Source organism: Rhipicephalus microplus, chromosome 2 (genome assembly GCF_043290135.1).
Source record: "Rhipicephalus microplus isolate Deutch F79 chromosome 2, USDA_Rmic, whole genome shotgun sequence".
Lineage (NCBI taxonomy): Eukaryota > Metazoa > Arthropoda > Arachnida > Ixodida > Ixodidae > Rhipicephalus > Rhipicephalus microplus.
Genome location: NC_134701.1, coordinates 290,227,510 through 290,247,247, shown reverse-complemented (window position 1 = coordinate 290,247,247; position 19,738 = coordinate 290,227,510). Strand labels below are relative to the sequence as shown.

Sequence of the window (19,738 nt, the reverse complement as noted above, 5' to 3'; positions counted from 1 at the left end):
ACCTTGACATTTATTACCAAAATAATTATTTAATATTTATTTGCATTATTAAGTAGTGCGATTATTTGTCGCGGCAAAAATTTGTCGCTAATGCTGTGTCGTTCGTCATAAACTTATGTTAATGTTTTACAATATTTACAAAATCTTAAAATTTAATTAACTAATTTTCTTTTATTTTTTGGTTACCTCGTAATAATTTACATTTTTTTAAACAATAGTTGTAGTTGTTTTTGCTGCGGAGCAGTTATTGTTTTGGTGCGGGGATTTCAAAGAACAGCGGCGGCCTGTTCGCATCGCAAGGGTGGCTAGCATCGTTCCGCCCACTGGTTCGTGCAAACCGTTCGTGTTTATTTTTGTGCCGACGCAGCCTCGAAAATGGCCACGGGAGACATCAGGAACAACCTCAAGATGCTCAGCGCAGAAATCCGCAGCGTCAAAACGCCGTCGGCTCTCGTAAACCTCGAAGGGTGAGAAGGCCGAAGCTATAAACCTTCCAACAACCCTGGTTTCAGATTACAAGCGAGCTCACCCGATTTCAAGCGCGCGCATGTTATGAACATTTAACGCTTTCAGACGTTGCCTTCTCGCGATTGCTTTTACTGTTAGAGCGGTCAATCCGCAACCCCGTGTGCTGTCGTTTTCTCTATCTCTTTTCTTTTTGTCTTTATCGACCGCGGTCGCTGTGCTGCAATGCTTAGGCGGTGAGGCTGTAAATAGAGCATGCCGTTGGCCTCATTGTGTCATACTGGTAAGCACTCGCATTCCGTTGAACTCTCCGCGCTGCGGATATCTTATCGTTATCGGTTAAATATTGTGCTTGGTATGCGTTCTCTCGCTCTTTCATGACGCGTACATACGGCGCTTCAGGCCTGCTTGGACTGTGGTGCACTCACTTCGATAGTTCACCTGTCATTTGAAATGTATATATATTTTTTAGTTCTATTGCTCCGTCAGAGCACATGTAAGCAAATGGATGCCTCAGGAGCGGAGGATCTTCGGGTGAAGTGTGGTATCGGAGCTGGAACAGAGACGTTGTGAAGCCCGGACCGCTAAATGCCCCTTTTCTCTCTTTTTTTTGTAATAATTTATCTCTCTGTGCCCAAAGAGTGAATTTATACCTCGCGTACTTCGATGTGCACAAGCACTTTTGTATTTCGCACCCGCGTTTGCCGAAAACATTTCAACTCGATGCCTTTAAACACTCGCAACACTGCAAGCATTGCTGCAATGTTATAAAAACAAGGCGTGCTGCTAGAGATATACAGTGCTCAACAACACCGCAGCCACCACTGCAAATAATGAACAATGTGCACGCGCTACTTAGTGTGCCACGGTCTCTAATTTGCATGATGCTTAAAATTAGCTGACATTTTGTTTTGATTCTTTTGTATGCGATACGCTGTTGGAAGTAGTAAGCATTTGTTGAAGGCTGCCATAGGTCTGTCATGGTGTCTCAATATTGGTCACTGGTCGTTGGAAATAGTGCTTACAATGTAAAAAAAAATATTTCAACGAAGGACCTATTGTGCCATCAGCTTGTGCTTGTTTGTTACGCAATAAACTGTATACTTATACCTTACTACTTACACTCTTTTGGTACCGATGTCAATCTTCTCAAACAAGTACATTTGCCAGGTAGTGTTCGAGTACTCTGCCTTGGATTGAAATTCATCATAGAAGGCAAGAAAAATGCTGCTGGAACTAATTTTCTACATTCGGCAGGTTTGCCACTTAGCTTCAATGAAACTTGAAAATTAGTGCTCCGTGTGTGTTCCTTCCTTGTCTGTGTCTTCTATGAACTACATACATGGGCAACAGCTTGTGGAAAAAAATTCTGTGCTATAAAAACTGGTTTTCTGAGGCTTTCATTGTGTCACTTTCCAGCAAAGGTACTTTTTTTTTCTTCTTTTCCCTGCTCTGAGGAGGATGCCAACTTGACTTGAGCAGTGAAATATTACATATGAATATCCCGTACACTTTCAGCTATGCCACAGGCTTGAACATGCTCAAATTTTGCACCAAGCTGTTTTAGTTTAGTACAACTTTGTAAATTATTTGTATATTATGCCCAAAATAGAGTTTGCTGTGTGCTCCACATTTAATGTGAAAATGCAAGTCCTTGGTATTGCTCTGCTAGGTGTAAGTGCAGCTATTGTGGCCACACATTGAAGGAAATCAGGACGTTTTCAGGGGATTACAAAGGCCCTGTTTGTGATTTCCGCTATGCTGTCCATGCATGCCAGGCTGCAATTTTAGGAACTTCACTTGCATGAGCATACATTTGTGTCTGTTATATGTGCCACCCTATGCATGATGAGGTGGTAGGCGGGATTACCCACTATTAGTCAAGTTAACCATCCAAAGACCAGCAAACTTGTTGCCCTTTCACTTGGAATACAACTTCTTTCATATCCTCGGGTAATGTCAATAAAAGATGAGAGATTTTTATAGAACATGAATGTATGCTGGTGTCAATGTATCTCATTGGTACGAGAATGATGAAACTTTGCTTTCTAAGCGCCGTACACAGATTCAGAGTTGTCTTCTCCACTTTGAGATTACTATAAGGGCAAAACAGAAAGTCCTTGCCACCATTTTTTATTACACAAAATAGAGTATGTATTATTCTCTGTACATTTCACTATTTTTCCACATATTTGCAGCACCGGGTCAGACATTTCTTCTATCTCATAATTCAATTTGAGATGCCCGTGTTATAGGCCATCACGGATGCTTTCTTACCAAACATTCGTTATCATGCAAGTCTTCATAGCCTTTGGCATCTAGCGACACTATCATTTTATGCCTTTTAAAACAAGATACTATTCCCAATTAGGTCGGCTGCATTTTCTTGCAAATTTTTTGTGAATAAAAATGAATCGCACTTTGTTGCTGATGTGCCACATGCGTGTGAAGCGCAACTGCCATCTTCGACAACTAACAACAGTACCATGCCACCGAGCTGCTGGAAGATGAGGCTGGGCCACTCCGAGAAAGGTCCACTGCTGGGAATGGATATACAGTCGAATGTACAGTACTCATGGATTGAAACGGGACGATTTAGGATTAAGTAACACATATCATTTCATTTCCGCTGTCTTCAATTCAGAAAATATCTGCGTAATTTCCACTCAAAGGCCAACATGAGAGTCCTGATTCGTCATAGCATGACGTGGTTATCTCAAGCAATTGCACATTGAAATTTGATGTTTCGTTTGTATCCACAAGTACTGTACAGTCATAAGTTGTCTAAAAAAATATGGGCAAAGAATTTTCAAGTCACCCTCATACAATGAAAAGATTTAGAGAGGGCAATGTAGGCTTGGCACACTAAAGTAAAGCAGTGTAGCAGATTAGACAAAGCCATGCCTATAAGTGCCATTGTACCTGCACAAGTTTGCCTTTTGATGCGTTGTTGCACTCCACGGAGCGAGGCCATGTATTTGCTTGCTCACCCTATTTAAGGAAGACTAAAGAAAAATACTTATTTGGTTTAGATTAACAAACTGTACTCTGAGAACTCTAATGCCACAAGCTTTACCATCATAAGTGCATTACTATTGGCAAAAGCCAAGGTTAAAGTTTCATTTTTAAACTCTGCACTGAAATCTACGTGCGTGATGTCAAAAATTTTAAAATCCATTTTTCATATCTTCTAGAGCTGTGCAAATAGCAAAATTTTGAGTGCAAAGAGAATTCGAATACTGAAGTGCGAATGTGAAGTGAATCAGATATTTTTTTTTAAATTTGTGAAGTATTTCTAGAATATTTTTCCAATACTTCAAAGGAAAATTGCAGAATAAACTTGGAGAGGATTCCTAAGCATGTCACGATCTCATATTCTTATGAGACAGCAACATGAAAATGTTTCTTTTCACTAGATGGATGAAGTGGTGATGGGGTTGTTTTTCAAAGTTGCCTTATTCAGAATGAAGCAATGCAGAGGCCGAATTTCATTTATGAATATGATTTGGTGCAACTAAAGTGTTTCCAACAACACATTACATGTGAAAGGCAAAGATGCGATTTGCTGAGTTTCTCCTCCTCTTTCAGTTACTGTGAAAGCTTAACTAAAGTGGCGGGCAAGGGCACACTTCTTTAAAATCATGAGTTCTAAATCAATCTCGTAGACGTCACTATATGAGAACATCTGAAATTTTGGATATTAAAAAAAAATTCGGCATCTGATTTTTTGGACTTCTTGCCCTAATTTCAGGTCCAAAACAATAGTGAGCCTCCACCTGGGTCACATTTATCATCTCCATGTTGGAAGCAGCGTTTTATCGAGCCAATAAGTTTGCAACTGTAGTGAAGATTGAAAGGCAGAAGGCAGCTTTGCCGCAATGTGAAAGTGCAATAAGATGAAGCATACTGAAAATTTGAAGGGGTTACTTGGTAATCGGACGTTGACTTTATTTGTCTTTGGGTAGTTAGAATGGTAAAATTTCAGTGCGAATCAAATAGCAAGCACTATTAGAAAAATATTAGAAATTTAGACTGTTTGCACACCTCTAGTATTTTCCCGAAATTGACTTGAAGATTTCTGAAATTTAGTATGGTGATTCTATGGCACCCACAGATGATAATATACTTCATTAATATTGATTAGAAGCTACGTAGCACCCAGAACATGCTTTTAATATCTATGACGCCATGGTGTTTGGTGAATGTCAAGGTATACATATGAACGCGATAGCATCAAAGATCCTGAGTCGCAGAAATTCTGGTACTGGCACAGGGTTGGGCAGAGCTACTCTGGAAAGTATTCCGAAATACAGACATCAAAATGCATGTGGTGGAAGCCTAAAGTACGGATACCAAGATACATTTGTCTTGGACGTACTAATGGGATATTTCGGAAATGCACTTGTAAAAAGACAAGAAATGTATTCTGAGATACAGTTGCGAGGATACAGATACAAGAATACAAAAACACTAATATACTTTCTTTTTTGAAGGTGCTTAGGCTGCAGTATGTCAATTAGGTACTGGATAATATTGCATTTAATGTTCCAATGCATTGATTTGATTTATTCAAAGCAAAATTCTTGCAACACAACTAAAGGCCGAGTAATCACCTGACTAGGTCGTGCTAACCTGGCAGCAAAGCAGAAGAAACACACCAGCAAGTATTGTTAGTACAGAATGAAATGGTACATATTGGTCTATATGGGTTTCAAGATAAGACAGAGCTAATACAACGAATGCGAGCTTACAACCAACTTCAGGCAAATTAAATATAATAAAGCTTCTCAACTCTATTGCGAATGAATTGCACAAAAATGTAAACACAACACTCGTTAGAGTCATGGGAATACTAGCAATGAGTGCTTGGAAAGTGACCTAATGCAAAAATAAATGACATGACTAGGGCATGCTTATGTACAACAGGTGAAATTAGTAAAAAGGCACTCAAATGAAATTTCGAAAGAAAGAGGTATTATGTACCGATTCAAAGTTGTCATTAACAGTAATATAATGAACAATCACATGTCATGATGAAAAAGGTGTAAAAAAATGCAAGACATCTATGATCACAAGATTATGAGTATCAAGGAAATTATCGCTTTCTTCCATTAGGCATTCTCCCATTATTTTTTTTAATAAGCTAGACGACATTCCATTGTGCATTATATGAAGTATGGTTGGGCGTTGGTTTAGGGTGTCTTGCATAGGCGAAGAGTACGGGGGAGCTGGGGGGCTCAGGCCCCTTCCTTACTGCTTTATGGGGGGGGCAAAGCCTTCCCTGGCACTGGTCCGACATATTTTTTAACAGCTCGGCTAGGCTTTAATCCTTTACCAATGAACTGATGGCCATTCTGTCTTGCAGCTATATCTCAGGCTTATGCCTGCTCATTTTTCTTTCAGGCTTTCAGATCATGGGGCAGTGACAAGTAGGGAATCGGGTGCCATGGTCGCATTGAGAACGAAATCACAGGATGACAAAAATATATTTGCACTTCTCTTGTGCATGTGACGTACGCATTAAAAAATTAAAGCTTTGTTTTATGTAACAGACATTCATTCGTTCATTTGATACCTTTAATAAGTCTCTCTTTCTCACTATATATATATACATATATATATAATTAAAATTTTGTGTATTTCATGTGGTGTTTGTTTCACATAGCATGTATCCAAGAATAGTGATACATTTACTCAATACTCGCATAGTATCTCTAAACATAGGTGCTTGTGTTTGTATAACTGTTTGACAGGCAATATTTTGTACCTTATGAAACATGGTCGGGTATTTTCATGGAGTGGAGTGTTGGAGATTGCACGTATTGCCCACTTATATAGTACTGGAAAAGAATTAAGGTTGTGACAGTCATGGTTAACCTCACTAAGGAACAGTATGTTACTCGTAAGTGCACTAGAACGTAGTAAGTTTGTCGCTGATATTTCTTGGAACGCAGTACCTTAGTCTATTTAAAATGCCGATTATTCTGCACCAATCTTTTTTTTATTTCGTCAGTGTAAGAGGTTCAAGAAAGTCGTTCTTGGAATTCAATTTCCAGAAATTTTATTCCTGTTCGCTGAATATCACTGCCCTGGAAGTAAATTGGTGTGCATGGGATGTAAATTACCCCTTTAGGTTTGAAGAACATGTACTTTATTTTAGTGATGTTCAGTTGAAGTTTGTTAACATTTATTCATATGGTTAGCTTATTCATCCATACGTTGGTGTCTTGCGTATAGTTCACAAACATCTGAACCTGCAAAAAATATGTTCATGTCATCAGCATACAAAATTATGTCCTTCAATATTTACATTGTCATTTGATGAACAGTTGGAATAGGACAGGTCCAAGGATTGATACCTAAGGAACACCACGCTTGATGAATTCAAGTTGAGAGTGCATATTGTTTGTAGTTGTATATTGTTTTCTGGATGACAGGTAACTTTGTATTAGATAAACTATAGTACTCTGAATGCCTTTGTACAAAAGCTTGCATGACAGCATATTGTACTGTACGCTGTCAAATGCCCTCCTGAAATCCAGAAATATTTTATTGTATATATTTTTTTATTGCTTTCTATAATGTATTCTTCACTAAAGCAGATACAGTAGATTTATTTTGGCAGATCTATATTATTATTTTGCGATTATATTGTTTACTGTTGAAAACGTGCAATCATCTTATATTTAATCCGCTTAGCAATTTTCGCAAATGTAGGAGTACAGTTGAATACCGCTCGAAATGTCTGCCACAACGAATAATTTTCAATTCCCTGCCAGCCGCTCAAATGGGAAAAATGTCTTGTCACAACGAATACTTTTCTTAGATATTTCCATATTATCGAAGTTTTCGCGAGTTCTGTCACACAAGAAAAAGGAACTTGGCTAGGATTGCCATGAAATTTCCCAAACAACTCGGCCATTTCTCACTGGCTTGTGACATCTAGAGCGTGGCCGAATCACAACACGTATCTGTGTCTTCATCAGAGACATGCTTTCTGCCGGCCACCACACGTGCATTCCGGTAAATTTTTCGCCATTGAAATGCTTGATGAGAGAACGTGCATCAACCATGATGCTGCGTGTGGGTATGGTAGGCCACAGTAGAATATCATTCTTCAAGAACTCCAGTCATGTAACTGACGTCACGCTCAAAACAAAACTACCACTCGTTATCACTTGCCCTGCGATCTTGAATGACATCCACGGCATCACGAAAGCGCATGCGCGTTTAGTGCGCACGAGTTCAAGCGTAACTACACTCTGCCGCAACCGCTGCGAAAACAAATGTGGTCAAATTTTCGCGATCACGGGTGACCGCGAAAGTACGCCCACATCCAATGCGGACCGACTCAACCCACTGCCGCCACACCGCGGACAAAACCGCGTCGATGCGAAAAAAAATATAGCAGCAATGTAGTTCTGAAGGCACGGGCAGAGCCAGCGCAGCGTGCACAGATTGAAAATAGAACTACCGTACATTTGCCACAACCTATGCTCAGGAAATTGTAGTCGCGTTCATCGATAACGAATACGCTACAAAGGTGCACAGCTAACACAGTGGTAGATTAAAGCAATAGAGCCGTAAAAGAGCACGGAGCGTTACGGCTTTCTTGTCAGTTTACTTATGGCTATAGCAGTGCGTAGCTTAATACTTTCAGTTGCACTTTTCAGTTGGCTTCTAGTGATGCTTTGGCAAGCTCATTTGCGACGCTGCACACTCAGCACGCTCCAAGGGTCATCTGTATAGCGCATTTTCTCCTGTGCAAGCCGCCCCTGCATATACCCGGCACCCCCAACAGCAAATCGTGGTAGCCTCATGGAATACAAGTCTGCTTGTCGAAACGTTAGCTCGACACAACTCCTGCTTATGCATTCTTTCATTCTGCTATTAGACACTTTATCTGGTAAGCTTTCCATTACACTGAAACAAAAATGGGTACCAGAAAAATGGCATGTTGATCCCTTTAAATGCTGAGAGTATTGAACTGGCTGTGTCCTGTCTATATATAGTTGAAGCATGGATGACTGAGGCCTCAATGCACAGCAAGCAAAGGTTTATTTAGATGACAGCTTATACAGAATGGTCAGTACAACACCCTTTGGACATGAGGCAGGGCAGCAGAATACAGCAGCCAAAACAGGGTTTATTGGCAGCGTGGCAGTGGCAGCGTTCACCCTTTGGGGCAGCAAAGGCACCAGTTGCCAGATCAGTGCACGGGCAGCCCCTTTTAAACCACGCAAGTGGGCCTCAAGCATTTCTACTGCACAGCACATGGTGCTATCTTGAGATAGCTGGTGTACATGATTCTTATAAAGTAAAGGTTAAAAACATTCTCATAGTTTTTACAGACATTATATAATATGATTTTCTTTGAATTATGTAATAATGTGTTTTCTGAACTTTCTCTCATTTGGTGCTGCAGGATGATGGCTGGCGACCCAGAGGTTTACCTGCCAATCTACGACTACCTGTTCCAGTGGTACAGCACACGCTTGGCCAATGAAATATTACGGAGAGACCTCAAACTGCCTCCATACAAGCACAACAGGACAAAGTTTCTCGAAACAATGTACTTAGTGCTACGAGAGCTCTTCCAATGGAAACCTCCGCTCAGTACTTCACAGTTTTTCTCATCTGGCTTCGCTGAGAAGAAGGTCTGTCCTTTGTTTGTTGGTCAGCTGTTGGGTAGAGTTCCATCCGCACGCGTGGCCAGTCATTTTGTCAATGCAAGAGAAGATTATGATCACAGAGGTGTCTATTGGAACGATTGATAGTTTCACCCTCTATAGGTCGCACAAAATTGTCTGAACATCACATTTGTCAACTTCATTGTTATTGAGCTGGTTGTCAGTTGAGATGCATTTCTCAAGGCGGTTCCTTGGGCAGTGCACTGCAAGATTGTGTTCTCTTATTTATGGCCCAAGTGTGCATCAGTGGCACTTGAAACTTCAATTTTCCTGAGATCACAGTTGGCATTTTTGCAGCTATATAAGACGAAGGAAAAAATTTGGCTTAATGACAACAATTATTGAGAGAATGTGCAATGATTGCAAGATGTTCAGACTGAACATACACACTGTGTAGTCCATCATAGTGGTGCTGCAGTGCAGTATTGTAAGGCTGTTGTTTGCGAAAAATGTTATCAGGTCATAAACATGGCGCGATTCCCTGCTGTATAGTGCAGTCGACAGCTGTAATTACTGCGACCAATCAGTTCACTCTTTCTGCCATGTAGACTAAGGAAGGCCTAGTCACTCAAGAGAGGGAGAAGGGCATAAAGTTCCTATTATGTCAATAGTAGCTCTGTGACAAACTTTTTCCTCTGAAGGGGGATCCTGAGAACGCCTACATGTGTAGTTGAATATGCACTTGCTGACTCACACTTCTTGCTCAGATAATCATGTGCAGGGACATCGTGAAGCTGATTAAAGAGTACAGCGGCACCCAGAAGTCAGCGGCTGCCACAAGTCCTGCCAGCACAGCTACCAGGCCGAAGGCACAGAAAGTGCCTGCTGTAAGGACCGTTTTAGCTTCCCACATCTTAAAGACAACACTCTTGACTAAACGAAAAAAAAGCAATTTTTCCAAGGGGCTTATTTTTATGTTGGAAACTAATCTAAGTAGATATTAAGCATGGTAATTGCTCTCTTTAACTGCATCGTACCAATTGTGTCACAAATTGAAATAAAGTCAATGAAAAATTCCCCTTTCCGTCAATGCATTCTGGTTCCACAACCTTTGAATTACACTTACGATGCTCTACCAACGTGTTATTAAAAGGACTCTGAAACGGTTTTTTGAAGTTTTATCAGCGTTTAGAATAGAGCATCATTAAACCGTTCACACTACAAACTTAGTAACACGCCATGTACCAAGGTCACTACGGACAATCATATCATACCATTCTTCACACCTCTGCCTGGCCTCCTCAACTCATGAGGCACGCTGGCATCACTGGCGATCACAGAGCTCTCGTAGTGCACTCAACGATTCAAGCTTTTACCAGTGTAAACCTCCGAGATCGCACGCTGACAGGTTGCACACAGTCTCCAATGCCATCACACAGTGCGCCCAGCAGCACGCACACCGTCTGACAACAGAGATGAAGATCGCAGAGTGGTTCATATCTGCTCTTGCGGGTGCCGCCATCCTACCAGCTGATCTTACATCCACGCATTCTATAGCCCATGACATCCAATTAGATCAGCAGCCACGGCGACGTCAAATGGCCAGAGCATGTTGCTCTGTGAATGGGTGGTTGCAAATGCCTTTGTTGCAGCGATCTGCACCGATCAGCAGTGATTCGCAGCTTTGAAGCATTTTGATAAATTACACAGTTTATGCAGAGAGCTCCAATTGGTCTCTAAATGACCCTTAAGACTTGGTCTACCGGCCCACTGTGTGTGTACAAAATTGCCAAAGCTGTTTTAGGGTCCCTTTAATAAGGCTACAGGCATTTACATTTATATTCTTGATATTGTAAGACAAAGAATTTTGTGAAGATGGTGGATGACCATTTTAAACACTCTGTCATGCATTATTTGTATCATCTCATAAAAAAAGAAATCACCTTCAATGTGTTATTTATAATTAATTAGCGATACTTTTTTGCCTTGTAGTCTGTCAGACTTACATGTGCTTCTTTGTTTCTTCTGCCACAGGCTAGGTCAAGTGCCGTCATGTCAAAGGCCAGCTTGCAACCAGCAGCTCTCCCTCATAGTTCTGTCAACAGGGACAAACGTATGTGCAGGCATCATGGATTTGTGCATGTTTCTTTTGCTGGCTTCATTGCGAGCTGCTTAGTGATGCCAAACTTTGGACTTGTCAGTTCTGCAGAATTCAAGTAAAATGGTGCAACAAACAAGAAAAAAATTTCAAGAGGTGCTGATCTTCAAAAGAAATATAATCAAAGAAAGGAAGAAGGTTAGCACAGGGAAAAAATGCTGATGGCATGTGGTCATCCTTATTCATGGCACTTTCACAATGACAAGAAGGCTTTCTAGTAGTTCACCATCACACATAAGGGTGCACGCGTCTGTTTGAATAAACCAAGGTTATTAGCAGACATCCGTGCACATGTGTAGTCATTGAGGCTGCCCAGATGGCACATAAAGTGTCAGTAAGCCAACCATTAATTTATCCCAAAAAGAACTGTCTTCTTTAAAGAAAGCAGGTGTGATGGCAATAGCAGATAGCCACACTTTATTTTCTTTACACAACATACATATCTTTCTCATATACTGTAGGGTCTCAGTAAATAGAAGTCTGTTATGTGGAACTGCTGCTAAAATGGAACAACTGCCTTCAGCTTGATTGGTTTCATATCTGTATTCTGCACCCCTGTTCATCTCTCAGCAAACAGATCTGCTGTTAAAGGGAACACATTTTCCTGGTTTCTTTAGGTTATATTTAACGTAGGTCACCACCATAGAGAAAAAAATTTACTATTATAGTCCAAAAGTTATAATTATGATTTTGGCCTGTCAGGCTTATGCAAATTTTAACTTTAAGATGATTAAATGACTAATAATATAAAAAAATAAAATTTGAAAAATCTAAATGTGCCTAAATATGCATGTTATGCCAACAGTACTAAAAAACTGTTCGTGTGACTCAAATGCAACTTGCAGCTACTTAGTGAGGACGACACCCTGTGCATCTAATCTCCACGATCATTGTATCTCCAAGCTTAAGCCCGTTATTATAGATCAACTAAAAAGTTGATCTTTGACAGGTTTGTTAGCAGACAGTTGGCCATAGTACTGAAACTTACTGCTCGTTTTTGATAATTCTGCTTGAATGCACAGTTCAACCTATAAGAAAACAGCACGACAAATTTAACGTGGCAATAATTATTACAAGAAAAGCTATCACTGTTGATATAGGATTCAAAAATCACACTTACAGAAAAATGGCTTTGAAGATTTGAACCGAATGTTTCTGTAACAAAGAAACATTCAATATGCCTGAAATTCACAGGGCTCATATCTTGGGACCTCTTTTAAAGCGGTAGAATCCTTGTTTCAGAGAGACAAAACATACATTTTTTTCTTAGCTCTTTTTGTGTCTCCAGCTGACTCTCATCTCCATGCTCCACAGTGGGTCCATGCTTGGTATATTGATTATTTAGCTTACGTTGACACTTCTTTTTCATTCTATACTTCATCATTTATCGGGAAATATTGTCAGTCTTCCTTGAAAAGCCAGTACTAACTCCAAAAACTCGAAATTGCTGTAAAAAAAAAAAAAAAAAAAAACGGGCTGCCAAAAAGAAACGCGAGAAAGTTACAGAATAGAGTGCCACAGCCGAGTTGTAGGAATTTTAAAATAAATTGACAACTTCAAGTTTCACAAGCTTTAGAACGCCCTTAGACAACTTAGAATCATGTAATAAGTATACTAAAGACATTTATAACGAGATGATAGGTTTTGTGGAATCGGAAACGAAAACCTTCAGTTTGCTTTGGATGCATCCAGCAAAGTTTAAAAAAAATGGGCATAGCTTTTGAACGGCTCAAGATAACCTCATAATCCTTTTTTCTAGATATTCTTGAATGTACCTTGAGCTTGAAAATATGAAATTCCCCAAAATAATTTTTTTTTTTTCACAAAATGCATTCTTAAAGGTGGCAAACACAAAAGAGGAACATGACTTCACTAAAGAGGAACAGTGACCTGGTTTAGATTGACAAATTGCACTCTGAGAAGTTTTGTGCCATATGTTTCATTACTGTAAGTTCATTAGTGGAGAAAATTAAGATTGTAGTTTCATTTTTCAATTTTGGACCAATATCACCGCACGCGACGTAAAAAATTTCAAAATGTATTTTCAGAATTTCCATGGCATTGGCTTCATGAAATTTTCTGAAACTTCGTAAAGTTTATTGCACCTATAGATTACACCTTACTTCATTTTTATCAATTGGAAGCTTTGTAGGACCCAGTAGACGCTTAAAGAGACACCACAATTGAATGGAATGACCTAGCATCATGCGTAGCAAATGAAACTGACTTACTAACTCTTCAAGCTTTGTTACATGAAAACAGTTTTACTTAGATTGATATTACTACTCATTTTGTTATGTATACATTAAAATATATTGTATCAGTATATTTTAAATCAATCTACCCACTACTACTGTAGATTTATTTTGTAATCACAATGTCTAAGCTTCACATTTGTGCCTGCTATAATAATGTATTGACCCATGTTTTATATATCCTTCATTATTTTACCTAACATGTTTTACAGTTGTATTTTGCACACCGGTATAGATTTTTTTGTTTCTCTTTTTCCTTATTTTTTTTTATGTGCCCGCCCCCATATGTAATACCACCCCTCAGGGGTATTGTGAATGCATCAAATAATATGTCTAACGCTGCAGCTGACTGATAAAACATTCTAGACATCATTTCTTTCTTTGTGCCATGCATTAAAAATTTGTATTATCCAAGGTAGGTGCCGATATCAGCCAGAACACAACTGCAATATATAAAAGTTCACCTGTGCACAGATACAGATATCTCCTGGTTGCCAAACCTGCAGGTGTGCTGTAAGGGGATGCCTGTGTGATCAGGGTGCTTGTCTCCCACACCACACTGCTCCACTCTTTAAAGATGATGTTTGTAGAAGCCATGTTAAAGAAAAATAATGAATAATAAGCAATGCTATAGTGAAACTTCTGGTTAGGTTCAGTCATCAAAGTTCAAAGTGTGTTGCGATAGCTCTGTAAAGTAAAACAATGTTCTTGCATTTTAATACTGCATTTCTTTGTTCTTTTTAGTACCATCATCCAAGGCAGTGCTCAGTGCAAAAGTGAGTTGGATTTTTCTTTTGATGTACTATATAGCTTTCATTTTTTCTCATTTTGACAATTAGCCGAACGTGTGTTTGTACCCACTTCTGCTGGTCATTTCACTTGTGAAGAGTTGCCACTATATGCAAGATGCTTTCATTCTCCAAGGCCCTTTCGAAAATGGCTTCTTCATGCCTCTGGGAGCAACTACCTCATTCCTTTTCTATTTAGTTTGGAAACCCATGTTGAAGCGTAGTGCAAGGAAAATGGGACACAGTAAAGAACACACAGTACAGGCACTAACTGGAAACTAAAGTTTGATGGAAAGTAAACCCACATCCTATAGTCAGCAATGACAATGCTGACTTGGGTTTGACTGGAATGGTCTGTGCAGTCTGGTGTACTGTTAAGACGAGTGGTTGGTGCAGTAAAGATGCCAGTTTAGCGCTCATCCAGTGTACTGTGTTCTCGCTCTCTTTCCCGAGCTAGCCATGTACCAACTTGCCCAAATCAAAATCTAACCTTGCCTGAATCCCCTGTTGTGAATAAAGGCTGCAAGAACTAATGGTGCTGCTACATTGATACTGTTTTGAAATAAGGAAATTGGTGGAACAAGTCTCATTTGTCCGTGAAGCAGTTATGTATGTGGCTTTCAGATTGACACCCTGCTGCACCATTTAATGGAGGTTCAAAGCAGTGTCAAGGCCTTGAAGGAACAGATGCTGCTGGTCATGAACCAGACTGAGACCATGCTGGATCAAGTGCTGCCTGTGGTTACTGAGATTGTCGACGAACTCTACAAGAAGGAAGCTGCAGATGTTACCGCCATTAACAGCGAGCATAGGCACGATATGGACAAGGGTGACAATGGCATTCAAGAGGGCATGGCTGCATCAGGTGAGTTTTCTACTCACTGGTTGACTGGCACCCTTGCTCACCAGCGCTGAAGTGTAAGTGCCCTCTTCTTGTTGACAGGGATACAGTGCTATTAACAGCATTCTGTAAAACTGGTTGTGCTCATAGCACTAAAACCTCACTATGAAGAAGTTGCATCATACACAAAATAAGTTTGTTATCTCTGAAAAATTTTTATAAAGGTATATTTCCAACACTGTATTTATTGCAAGACTACTTTTCATTCACTTCGTTATAACCGATATTTCATTATATCTGGAATTGTTATATCGAGGTTTGAGTTGGATGTTTATGGCACATCTATCTTAAGTCCCCTAGCTGTGTGCAGTCCATTAGGCAACCAGTGTAACTAGAGATCTTGAAATACAAAACTCTGCACCAATTGCATGCTGCGAGATTGGTGTAGAAGCATTGTTAGACTTGTCTGCAGTGTTTAAAACAGGACTGTTTCACAAAAATGCCAAATGTGACCAAACTTTCCTTTCTAAACTGTTTTTCAGTTACTTTTATATGCTCTCAAAGCAATCTCTAGATCTAAATGGTCTTGCTGTGGTCCTGTTCACTACATATTTGATGTAGACAGCGAGTAAGAAAAGACGGCACAGCATGAAAGAAAAGGGACTGACATTGGACAAGCTTTCGTCTCATGTCCGTCTATTTTCTTTCGTGCTGCCTGTGTATTTGTGTTCATTATCCATGTTAACTGGTGGTGAAGATGTAGGATTGGCTATTGTAAATTTCTGTTTTATTAATAACTCTCAGCATATTGGAAGATCAAAAACACCATATGATAGTTATCTGGTAAAATGTATTTCAAGACCTTGGCCTTTCAAATATTTCGCTGCCAAATCATGCAAATTTTTCATGAAGTTTACGAAGTATGGTTCATTTATGATTCTAAGACTGTGGCAAAATGAATTTATACTAAGGTTTGTTTTCTGAAAGAAGAGATTGGAAAATGAAATTGTGGTTGCACTTGCATTGTCCTCCTGTGACAGCACAAGACACCATGAAAAAAACCCCTCAGATCGCATGGACTCAGTGTGCTGCTACTGGTTAAAAACAAAGGTTAGAAAGCCAAGGTTAGAAACCTCGGCTTTTGTACCATGATGACCAGTAGACATGAACCCCCTCGGACATATCCATGAAAGTTTAACCATTTGTCAGTTGGCAGAATTCATCTAGCTTGTTTGCGATTTCTATCCCTAGCTTTTTATGAAATTTCATGCACATTTTACTTTTCTACTATTGCATTCTTTTCTATGGAGACCCCATTAACTACCTGTACATCGTTACTCAGTTAACTGCCTGACTTACAGCAGTGGACATACAGTTCGCATCATAGGTTCCTCTTGGGAGTATACATACACAGCTGCTCAATATTGTGTAGTGTTTGTCGGTGCCATAAGACAAACTAACAAAATGAAAAAATAATGTCAAGATCGCCATGTGCCAGTGCCACTCAATATTGAATTGTTCCACAGTAGACCGGCCATGGTCAAGCTGCATTACAGCAGCTTTTTTCCACCATCGTCAGATGAAATAAAGTTTGATTTGGTTTGTACATTTTCATTTGCATCATGGATCACCAAGTAGCCTGATAATGTACCGTGGAATCTCACTGGTACATTGTTAATGGGAACCAGAAAACCGAAGAGCTAAAAAAAAATAGGAACATGTGCTACACCCTCAGCAATGCACATTTATTTAGCAGCATGGAAGTAGCTGGTCAATTTTCACTGCTTTTCAATGCTGTTCAGCCTCAGCGGCTCTGCATCGTGCAGATTGTGGTTTATTGGAACATAGTTTGAGCTGTTATGCCAAAGAGTAAATTATGGATGTCTATATATAGCAGTGAAAATCCACTTTTGTGGTCATACTATCTAATATTGGACAAAGATATGTTTGTATTAAACATGTGAGTAAGCAATATTTTCAAAGAACACTGACCGGGAATCAAAAGAAAAACAGATTTCACAGAATTGTATCAGTGACATTCCTCTTGACCTGGATGTCTGGAAATGATAGTCTTCCTTTTTTTTATTTTTTTTTTTTTTTGCTAAAGAGCTTTCTTCATCTACCTTCTAGGAATTTACATACTTCGTATTTTGTGCGTATCACAATCACATTTGAACTGCCTTCTCGCGTGCTTAGTAGACATACTATCTTTGTCATGTATTAAGTTTTTTCTTTCCTTTTTCAGGTGCTGCCGAAGCTATCACTCTCCGTCCTAAAAGTGCGATTCTCTTCGATTAATGACCCAACCGTAGTACAAATTTCATGTCAAGTTTAGAGAATGAATTGACTGGCTGAGAACTGCCCTAATACGGGTGTATTATTGCACCTCAGCCTAGCATCGGCAGGAAGAGGCAGCTTTGTTTTTCTGCTGCAATTTAATCGAGATTTCGGTCACACAGCGGTATATTTGCAGCAAAAATAGGAATTTTTTGTTGCTTCACTTTCACAGGAAAACCAAAGCAAAGTATACAATCTTGTCATTTTTTTATGTTTTAAGAAAATATATTTTATCTTTATTCAAGTGTTTTTGTGTCCAAAGACATAAATAAAAAGTGAAAGTTATTATACATGACCACCTGAACTTCATTTGTATGCAATGCCACAGTGTTGCCTTTCGAGCTTAGCGAAAATTCTTATTTTACTTCCGTGACCACAGATTGAAAGACTCGAAACATGTCTTACAGAGCGTAATTCTTTTTTTGTATAATAAAGAAAAGAAAATGTTGTGAAGACACTGTTGACATATCTGTTGCTTTCACTGTACACATTTCAAAGAATAGGCACATTCATCATTCATATGAAGTATGCCTCCAGTCAAGGAACTCATCTTAATTGAATTATTCCATTACCTCTGAAAATGTGCTCATCTGCAGTTTATTTTGCCATTTGATTTGATAACTGTTTCAGTGTTTGATGTGATGCACCAAACTGTTGGAAGCGAGAAAATCAAGAGGACCCAAAGATATTACTTTTGTCACATTAGTATGGGGATGTTGACAACTAGATGCAACTGGCTGACAGAGCATGTCTTGTGCTTATTTAAACACACACTTAACGCATCTGCTTGTGGAGCTTTACACAAAATGTCAGTTTTATTTTGCAGCCCTCTATTTTTTGCAAAGGCTGGGAAAAATGGTATTTACTTTCGCCATTACGGTAGAATACTAAGACGATATAATTTTGTATATTTATGATGTTCTACATGGCAGACTTGCTGTTCTAGGGAACTAGTAGTTCATGTTACTTTGAAATACAAGCTTGTAACTTAACAACTGTGAGAACACAAGAACAAGCCTTGTCCTTTTCTTAGGTGGATGAATGTCTTCACCTTAATAACTTTTCTTCCATCAAAATTGATTGGCCGTGATACCTAAGGGTTAAATACACATGGTATATATTTGTCACAGGATGTTACGATGGATGCGCATCCATGCATACGGGCAGGCATTGTTGGAGAGAGATGGAAATGAAATAGGGGCCATGAAATGATAGCAAAGACAACTTCTATACTCTGTTACAGCCTGATGAAATTCTGCACACAGAAATGCGGTGCCCATCACTCCGAACCATAGACACTTTTTTTTGGTTAAGTAAACACTATGCACATCAAGGGTTGGAGATGTGGTTTGAAAAAAAAAAGTTGTGTTACTCTGTAGCCTAGGCAATGAAATTTTTGCTGTACATACAGGCTTTTATGGTCATTTCAAATATGCAATTAGTTTTATAGTAAGTTGCAGAGTTTTAGTTTTATGCCACTACAATATGTAACATATAGTTTATTTTTGAAAACCTTTCATGAACCTAAATATTATTGTTTTGCCATCATCATCGACGGAGGGTGGGAATGGACAGGGGTCAATTCCCTCTGTCCCCCGCTTCACCCGACGGACACTGCCAGACTTTAATGTTTAGCCACTCAGCCATTAATGGATCATATTTCTCTACAATGACTATACTATGCAAATAATCATCAAAAAAGTACGTGGAAGACATTCTAATTGGCAAGAAAAATTTTAATGTGAGAATTCTTAGAATCATCAGCCCATACTAATTGTTCACTTTAGATTCATAATACGTTTTACAGGTGATATAATGTTTTAAACAAAATACTTGCACTCTTCACATGTTATGGCATATGTAGGAAAAATTTCATCTGGATCGGGCAATCATAAATATCAAAAATATGATATCCCAACTCAAGAAGTTGCCCAAAAATGTATCACAAGAAAAAAAAATGCATTTTAAAGGTATAATTTAAAGCTTATCCATGCGGAAAACTTATTGTATGTCTTTTAAGATGATTTCTTCTATCATGAGAGCTTGGCGATCGTGTTTAGCGAGCCAAGCCAAGGTCCAGCACGTGGTTTTAGCGAGCTCCTCAAGCGAAATTCAAAGGTAAGTAGCCCGGTGACGATTTTCAAGGGACTCTAGACAATGAGCTCATTTTAATGTTTAGTAGCCATCTTGTGCTCTTTAAAAGCAATTTTAACATACTTTGAATTTAATTGCAATGTTTTTTGTTTTTTTTGCTGTGAAAGCAG

The 19,738-nt window shown here is 39.2% G+C and overlaps 1 protein-coding gene and 1 long non-coding RNA gene across 2 annotated transcripts; one reads left to right on the top strand and one right to left on the bottom strand.

Moving 5' to 3' along the window:
• Positions 1–265: 265 nt before the first annotated feature.
• Positions 266–17,769, top strand: LOC119162474 (uncharacterized). Its single transcript, XM_037414808.2, has 7 exons — positions 266–467; positions 8,891–9,122; positions 9,863–9,982; positions 11,130–11,208; positions 14,253–14,284; positions 14,921–15,161; positions 17,383–17,769. Exons 1-7 carry the CDS (start codon positions 376–378, stop codon positions 17,433–17,435), a joined length of 849 nt encoding a protein of 282 aa, XP_037270705.2. The 5' UTR covers positions 266–375; the 3' UTR covers positions 17,436–17,769.
• On the bottom strand, positions 11,168–13,713 carry LOC142782382 (uncharacterized). Its single transcript, XR_012888403.1, has 3 exons — positions 12,374–13,713; positions 12,242–12,281; positions 11,168–11,298 (listed from the first exon to the last, which is right to left on the bottom strand). It is a non-coding gene; the product is annotated as an uncharacterized LOC142782382 (long non-coding RNA).
• Positions 17,770–19,738: the final 1,969 nt, after the last annotated feature.

Excerpts from the sequence above, each read along its gene's own strand:
- LOC119162474 (XM_037414808.2), top strand. The coding sequence starts at position 376 with ATGGCCACGGGAGACATCAGGAACAACCTCAAGATGCTCAGCGCAGAA. Across the intron at positions 9,983-11,129 it reads AGGCACAGAAAGTGCCTGCT|GCTAGGTCAAGTGCCGTCAT; the intron begins GTAAGGACCGTT and ends CTTCTGCCACAG. Across the intron at positions 11,209-14,252 it reads TTCTGTCAACAGGGACAAAC|TACCATCATCCAAGGCAGTG; the intron begins GTATGTGCAGGC and ends TGTTCTTTTTAG.